General features: G+C 51.3%; 1 protein-coding gene across 1 annotated transcript; it reads left to right on the top strand.

Annotated features, from left to right (window-relative positions):
- Positions 1 to 2,110: 2,110 nt before the first annotated feature.
- Positions 2,111 to 4,001, top strand: LOC109883325 (basic salivary proline-rich protein 2-like). The gene is made up of 2 exons (XM_031796295.1): positions 2,111 to 2,323; positions 3,390 to 4,001. Exons 1-2 carry the CDS (start codon positions 2,111 to 2,113, stop codon positions 3,999 to 4,001), a joined length of 825 nt encoding a protein of 274 aa, XP_031652155.1.
- The last annotated feature ends 4,607 nt before the right edge of the window (positions 4,002 to 8,608 follow it).

Genomic DNA, 8,608 nt, shown 5'->3' with positions numbered 1-8,608 from the left:
TGTGTGTCTGTGTGTGTGTGTGTCTGTGTGTGTGTCTGTGTGTCTGTCTGTGTGTGTCTGTGTGTATGTCTGTGTGTGTGTCTGTGTGTGTGTGTCTGTGTGTGTGTGTCTGTGTGTGTGTCTGTGTGTGTGTCTGTGTGTGTGTGTCTGTGTGTGTGTCTGTGTGTGTGACCACACTGTGTTTATCAGATGAGACAGAGAAGCAGCCCTCCTGCTAGACTGGCACCACAGTCTTGTTAACAGGAATTAAGCAAATGACTAAATATATAATGGACATAAATAAAAACAAATTAAGGGGAAAATCACATAACTGGGATTCTCAAAACCCAGTGGGGTCTCTCTGTCTCTCACTCTCTCTGTCTCTCTGTCTCTCACTCTCTCTGTCTCTCTCACTCTCTTCTCTCTCTCTCTCTCTCTCTCTCTCTCCTCTCTCTCTCTCCTCTCTCTCTCTCTCTCCTCTCCATCTCTTCTCTCTCTCTCTCTCACTCTCTCTCTCTCTCTCTCCTCTCTCTCTCTCTCTCTCTCTCTCCTCTCTCACTCTCTCCCTCTCGCCTCTCTCACTCTCTCTGTCTCTCTCTCTCTCTGTCACTCTCTCTCTCTTCTCTCTCTCACTCTCTCTCTCTCTCTCTCTCTCTCTCTCTCTCTCTCATCTACTCTCTCTCTCTCTGCGCTCTCTCTCTCTCTCCCCTCCACCCACTGTACTGTCCTCCTCCCTCCCCTCCCTCCATCCACTGTACTGTCCTCCTCCCCTCCCCTCCACCCCACTGTACTGTCCTCCTCCCCTCCATCCACTGTACTGTCCTCCTCCCCTCCCCTCCACCCACTGTACTGTCCTCCTCCCCTCCATCCACTGTACTGTCCTCCTCCCTCCCCTCCCCTCCACCCACTGTACTGTCCTCCTCCCCTCCATCCACTGTACTGTCCTCCTCCCCTCCCCCTCCCCTCCATCCACTGTACTGTCCTCCTCCCCTCCCTTCCCCTCCATCCACTGTACTGTCCTCCTCCCCTCCATCCACTGTACTGTCCTCCTCCCCTCCCCTCCACCCACTGTACTGTCCTCCTCCCCTCCCCTCCACCCACTGTACTGTCCTCCTCCCCTCCCCTCCACCCACTGTACTGTATCTATCACAAACTCATACATGAGTCTCTCCAGGGACTCCTCTATTCTTCCTTCTCTCCATCCATCCTCCATTCCTTCTCTGTCTGCATATCCTATCCTTGTCTTTTTCTCCTTCATTCTGAGCGGATGGGTGTTTGATGTGTGTTGGGCAGAAGAACAAGGGATCGGATACACACCCCAAACAGGAAATGAGAATTTCAACTAAATAGACCCACGTCTGTGTGCTGAGAGAGAGAGAGAGAGATAGACAGAGAGAGAGAGACAGAGAGAGATAGAGAGAGAGAGAGAGAAGTGGAGGGAGGGAGGTTGCCACAGTGATGAGACAGAAACCGAGAGTCGATAACTGTAAAACTAACAGACATGAATGGAAACAGACCAGGGGGAAAACAGACCAGGGGGAAAACAGACCAGGGGGAAAACAGACCAGGGGGAAAACAGACCAGGGGGAAAACAGACCAGGGGGATTCAGACCAGGGGGAAAACAGACAGGGGGGAAACAGACCAGGGGGAAAACAGACCAGGGGGATTCAGACCAGGGGGAAAACAGACCAGGGGGATTCAGACCAGGGGGAAAACAGACCAGGGGGAAAACAGACCAGGGGGAAAACAGACCAGGGGGATTCAGACCAGGGGGAAAACAGACCAGGGGAAAAACAGACCAGGGGGATTCAGACCAGGGGGAAAACAGACAGGGGGAAATTCAGGGGGGAAAACAGACAGGGGGAAAACAGACCAGGGGGAAATTCAGGGGGGAAAACAGACCAGGGGGAAATTCAGATGGGTGGGGACTCAGACAGGGGGGGTCTCAGACAGGGGGGAACTCAGACAGGGGGGACTCAGACAGAGGGGTCTCAGAAAGGGGGGACTCAGACAGGGGGGGTCTCAGACAGGAGGGGACTCAGACAGGGGGGACTCAGACAGGGGGGACTCAGACAGGGGGGAAATGGACCGGAGACCAGGGGGAACTCAGACGGGGGGGGGGACTCAGAAATGAATGGAAACAGACCGGGGGAACTCAGACAGGGGGAACTCAGACAGGGGGGACTCAGACAGGGGGAGCAACAGACCGGGGAACTCAGACCAGGGGAACTACAGACCAGGGGAACAACAGACCAGGAGAACTCAGACAGGGGGGACTCAGACAGGGGGAGCAACAGACAGGGGGGACTCAGACAGGGGGAGCAACAGACCAGGGGAACTCAGGTGGGGGGAAACAGACCGGGGGACCGCAGACATGAATAGAAACAGACGGAGGAACTCAGACAGTGGGGACTCAGACAGGGGGGAACTCAGACAGGGGGAACTCAGACAGGGGAAGCACAGACTGGGGGAACAGGGGAACTCAGACGGGGGGGGTCTCAGACATTAATGGAACAGATGGGGGAAACAGACCGGGGGAATTCAGACAGGGGGAAACAGACCGGGGGAACTCAGATAGGGGGGGGGCAGACAGGGGGACTCAGACCCGAGGGGGATTCAGACGGGGGGGGACTCAGACATGAATGGAAACAGATGGGGGGAACTCAGACAGGGGGGGACTCAGACAGGGGGGGACTCAGTCAGGGGTACTCAGACAGGGGGGGACTCAGACAGGGGGGGACTCAGACAGGGGGGGACTCAGACAGGGGGGACTCAGACAGGGGGGGGACTCAGACAGGGGGGGACTCAGACAGGGGGGACTCAGACAGGGGGGGGACTCAGACAGAGGGGTCTCAGACAGGGGGGAACTCAGACAGGAGGGGACTCAGACAGGGGGGTCTCAGACAGGGGGGAACTCAGACAGGGGGGACTCAGACAGGGGGGGTGACTCAGACAGGGGGGTCTCAGACAGGAGGGGACTCAGACCGGGGGGGGTAACAGGCGAGGGGGGGGTGAGAGCAAAAATTATTTACAGTTTTTCACAACTGTTTACACACTAAAACTAATGCAGGAAATACAACAACGGATTATTTAAAACCCTGCCACCTTCCATAACATCAGAGTTTATCAACCACCTCCTTAACTCCGGATGAAGCAAATCTACAGATTCCCGTTTGAAAGGAATTCCCAAAGAGTGAAAGATAAACTGTACGAATATATATCAAGTTTGTAATGCACTAGTATTACATTCTTGAGACATTAGAGACTCATTGATGTTGCCAGCAAACTCTATTGTACAAGACCTATATTATTTACTGTCATTTCAGAGAATCATGGATTTGGATACAAGTCCCATCCCCCCAGGAGGAGAGGAAGGAACAACATACCCCAGGAACCCCATCCCCCCCAGGAACTCACCAGGAACCCATCCCCCCAGGAGGAGAGGAAGGAACCCATACCCCCAGGAACCCATCCCCCCCAGGAACTCACCAGGAACCCATCCCCCCAGGAGGAGAGGAAGGAACCCATACCCCCAGGAACCCATCCCCCCATGAGGAGAGGAAGGAACCCATCCCCCCAGGAACCCCCCCCCCCAGGAACCCATCCCCCCAGGAACCCATCCCCCCAGGAACCCATCCCCCAGGAACCCACCCCCCCAGGAACCCATCCCCTCAGAAACCCATCCCCCCAGGAGGAGAGGAAGGAACCCATCCCCTCAGGGAACCCCACCCCTCAGGAACCCATCCCCTCAGGAACCCATCCCCTCAGGAACCCACCCTCTCTGGAACCCATCCCCTCAGGAACCCATCCCCTCAGGAAACCCATCCCCCAGGAACCCATCCCCTCAGGAACCCACCCCCTCAGGGAACCCATCCCCCCAGGAGGAGAGGAAAGGAACCATCCCCTCAGGAACCCACCCCTCAGGAACCCACCCCCTCAGGAACCCATCCCCTTCAGGAACCCATCCCCTCAGGAACCCATCCCCTCAGGAACCCATCCCGAGCAGAGAGGGGCCAGGTGATCCCGAGCAGCAAATGTATGTTCTAATTTTGTGGACAACGTGAGTTTCCATCGGGCTGCCTCAAGTCCGCAATTGGTTCCGTGACCATCCCCAGGTTACAATTCTCACACCATAATCACCATTATCAACCCGATTGAGGAGTTTGTCAGCATGGCGGTGGAAGGTGTCTAATCGCAAACCCCACAAACTGTCATGACCTTCTCCAAGCCATGGAGGAGGCCTGTGGTGACATTCCAGCAGAGTCCTGTCAGTGGGTGGATGCGTCATGTCAGAAGATATTTCCCCCCGTTTTCTGGCCAAGGGAGGATATCGCCTGTGATGTTGATGAAAATCTTGTGGCCGGACCAAAACAAACAGACACGACTGATTTAGCTTTCTCCATGGAGTGTTTGTTTCTTGACTTATTTGCCTGCATTTGAACCTTTTCTAAATCTATCTTTATCTACATACAGTATAGTAGTATAAATAGGACTATTTTCTTTCTTTGCATATGCACATATATTACTAATGGTGTAGTGTAATGGTGTTAGTGTAATGGTGTAGTGTAAATGGTTGTTTTGTGTAGTGTAATGGTGGTAGTGTACATGGTGTAGTGTAATGGTGTAGTGCAGCTGTAATGGTGTAGTTGTAATGGTGGTAGTTGTAATGGTGTTGTAGTGCTACATGGTGTTTTAGTCTTGTAGTGTTAATGGTGTATGTGTTAATGGTCTTTTGTTTTGTAGTGCAGTTGTAATGGTGTAGTGTACGGCTTTTGTAGTGTAATGGTGTGTAGTGAATGGTTTGTAGTGCAGTGTAATGGTTTGTCGTGTACATGTGTATGTAGTGTAATGGTGTAGTGTAATGGTGTAGTGCAGTGTAATGGTGTAGTGTAATGGTGTAGTGCAGTGTAATGGTGTAGTGTAATGGTGTAGTGCAGTGTATTGGTGTAGTGTAATGGTGTAGTGTAGTGTAATGGTGTAGTGCAGTGTAATGGTGTAGTGTAATGTAATGGTGTAGTGTAATGGTGTAGTGCAGTGTAATGGTGTAGTGTAATGGTGTAGTGTAGTGTAATGGTGCAGTGTAATGGTGTAGTGCAGTGTAATGGTGTAGTGTAATGGTGTAGTGTAGTGTAATGGTGCAGTGTAATGGTGTAGTGTAATGGTGTAGTGTAATGGTGTAGTGTAATGGTGTAGTGTAATGGTGCAGTGTAATGGTGTAGTGTAATAGTGTAGTGTAGTGTAATGGTGTAGTGTAGTGTAATGGTGCAGTGTAATGGTGTAGTGTAGTGTAATGGTGCAGTGTAATGGTGTAGTGTAATAGTGTAGTGTAGTGTAATGGTGTAGTGTAGTGTAATGGTGCAGTGTAATGGTGTAGTGTAGTGTAATGGTGCAGTGTAATGGTGTAGTGTAATGGTGTAGTGTAATAGTGTAGTGTAGTGTAATGGTGTAGTGTAGTGTAATGGTGTAGTGTAGTGTAATGGTGTAGTGTAATGGTGCAGTGTAATGGTGTAGTGTAGTGTAATGGTGCAGTGTAATGGTGTAGTGTAATAGTGTAGTGTAGTGTAATGGTGTAGTGTAGTGTAATGGTGCAGTGTAATGGTGTAGTGTAGTGTAATGGTGCAGTGTAATGGTGTAGTGTAATGGTGTAGTGTAATAGTGTAGTGTAGTGTAATGGTGTAGTGTAGTGTAATGGTGTAGTGTAGTGTAATGGTGTAGTGTAGTGTAATGGTGTAGTGTAGTGTAATAGTGTAGTGTAATGGTGTAGTGTAGTGTAATGGTGTAGTGTAGTGTAATAGTGTAGTGTAGTGTAATAGTGTAGTGTAGTGTAATGGTGTAGTGTAGTGTAATAGTGTAGTGTAGTGTAATGGTGTAGTGTAGTGTAGTGTAATGGTGTAGTGTAATGGTGTAGTGAAATAGTGTAGTGTAATGGTGTAGTGTAATGGTGTAGTGTAATAGTGTAGTGTAATGGTGTAGTGTAATGGTGTAGTGTAATGGTGTAGTGAAATAGTGTAGTGTAATGGTGTAGTGTAATGGTGTAGTGTAGTGTAATGGTGTAGTGTAATGGTGTAGTGAAATAGTGTAGTGTAATGGTGTAGTGTAATGGTGTAGTGTAATGGTGTAGTGTAGTGTAGTCTAATAGTGTAGTGTAATGGTGTAGTGTAGTGTAATGGTGCAGTGTAATGGTGTAGTGAAATAGTGTAGTATAATGGTGTAGTGTAGTGTAATGGTGTAGTGTAATGGTGTAGTGAAATAGTGTAGTGTAATGGTGTAGTGTAGTGTAGTGTAATGGTGTAGTGTAATGGTGTAGTGCAGTGTAATGGTGTAGTGTAATGGTGTAGTGTAGTGTAATGGTGTAGTGTAATTGTGTAGTGTAGTGTAATGGTGTAGTGTAATGGTGTAGTGTAGTGTATTGGTGTAGTGTAATGGTGTAGTGTAGTGTAATGGTGTAGTGTAATGGTGTAGTGCAGTGTTATGGTGTAGTGTAATGGTGTAGTGCAGTGTAATGGTGTAGTGCAGTGCGCACTGCTTCATTACATGTAAACAGACCTATCCTGCCTGCAGTGCCTAACAGACAGACAGACAGACAGACAGAGGTGTGTTGTGTACAGTGCCTTCTCTCTGTCTCTACTCTGGGCAGTGCCCTCTCTCTGTCTGTGATCTGGGCAGTGCCCTCTCTCTGTCTCTACTCTGGGCAGTGCCTCTCTCTGTCTGTGATCTGGGCAGTGCCCCTCTCTGCCTCTACTCTGGGCAGTGCCCTCTCTCTGTCTGTGATCTGGGCAGTGCCCTCTCTCTGTCTCTACTCTGGGCAGTGCCCTCTCTCTGTCTGTGATCTGGGCAGTGCCCCCTCTCTGCCTCTACTCTGGGCAGTGCCCTCTCTTTGCCTCTGCTCTGGGCAGTGCCCTCTCTCTGCCTCTGCTCTGGGCAGTGCCCTCTCTCTGCCTCTACTCTGGGCAGTGCCCTCTCTCTGCCTCTACTCTGGGCAGTGCCCTCTCTCTGCCTCTACTCTGGGCAGTGCCCTCTCTCTGTCTGTGATCTGGGCAGTGCCCTCTCTCTGCCTCTACTCTGGGCAGTGCCCTCTCTCTGCCTCTGCTCTGGGCAGTGCCCTCTCTCTGCCTCTACTCTGGGCAGTGCCCTCTCTCTGCCTCTACTCTGGGCAGTGCCCTTTCTCTGCCTCTACTCTGGGCAGTGCCCTCTCTCTGCCCTGCTCTGGGCAGTGCCCTCTCTCTGCCAGTCTCGACATTATCCTTACACCACCTGATGGCAGACGGCTGTACTGATAGATAGCGAGTGAACTGCTCTGCTCGACGTGGTTTAAGGTTTTACACACACAGCTCGTTAAGGCCTATTTGTGCCTCTGTCAGTCGCCAGTTTTGGTACAGCAGAGTAGCAGAGGGACTGTGAGAGCAGAACAGGATAAGTGAGCCACACAGTCAGAAGCTCTGCTTTCATCTGGCCTTGTGGTTGTTGCTGTTCACGCCAGTTAACGGTAGCAACGGCGGGTTGTGGGCGGGACAGTTTGTTACGTAGCTGTTCTCTGCTCCTACTGTTTCTGGTTTATGAGCGATGAACTATGCATCGTGACACATATGGTCGACCGTATTACAAACACACCACACAAGCCGTACTCTGAATACCCCACAACAAGGGAGCCCACATCGTCAGTTGGAGTCAGGGTTAGTCAGGGGTTTAGGGAAAGGAGGCAGGGATGTGGGGAATGTTTCCCTCTTGACCATCAGATGACACGAACAGCTTAAGAAGGAAGACACCACTTCAGTGGGCTCTAAGATCAAGGTGGGTCTGAACCAGGCTTAGGGTTGAACCAGCTTATGAACTTGCGAGTTGAACCAAGCTTCGGGGTTGGAACCAGGTTATAGGGTTGAACCAGCTTAGGGTTGAACCGGCTTAGGGTTGAACCAGGCTTTAGGGTTGAACCAGGTTTAGAGTGGGTTGAACCAGGGTTAGGGTTTGAACCAGCGTTTAGGGTTGAACCAGGTTTGGAACTTGGGGTGTTGAACCAGGTTAGGGTTGAACCAGGTTTAGGGGTTGAACCAGGTTTNTCTCTCTCTCTCTCTCTCTCTCTCTCTCTCTCTCACTCTCGGCTCTCTCTCGCTCTCTCTCTCTCTCCCCTCCACCCACTGTACTGTCCTCCTCCCCTCTCCCTCCCTCCATCCACTGTACGTACTCTCCCCTCCCTCCACCCACTGTACTGTCCTCCTCCCCTCCATCCACTGTACTGTCCTCCTCCCCTCCCCTCCAACCACTGTACTGTCCTCCTCCCCTCCATCCACTGTACTGTCCTCCTCCCCTCCCCTCCCCTCCACCCACTGTACTGTCCTCCTCCCCTCCATCCACTGTACTGTCCTCCTCCCCTCCCCTCCCCTACCATCCACTGTACTGTCCTCCTCCCCTCCCTTCCCCTCCATCCACTGTACTGTCCTCCTCCCCTCCATCCACTGTACTGTCCCTCCTCCCTCCCCTCCACCCACTGTACTGTCCTCCTCCCCTCCCCTCCACCCACTGTACTGTCCTCCTCCCCTCCCCTCCACCCACTGTACTGTATCTATCACAAACTCATACATGAGTCTCTCCAGGACTCCTCTATTCTTCCTTCTCTCCATCCATCCTCCA

Source organism: Oncorhynchus kisutch, linkage group LG18 (genome assembly GCF_002021735.2).
Source record: "Oncorhynchus kisutch isolate 150728-3 linkage group LG18, Okis_V2, whole genome shotgun sequence".
NCBI classification, from domain to species: domain Eukaryota; kingdom Metazoa; phylum Chordata; class Actinopteri; order Salmoniformes; family Salmonidae; genus Oncorhynchus; species Oncorhynchus kisutch.
This window is presented reverse-complemented; position numbering and strand designations above follow the sequence as displayed.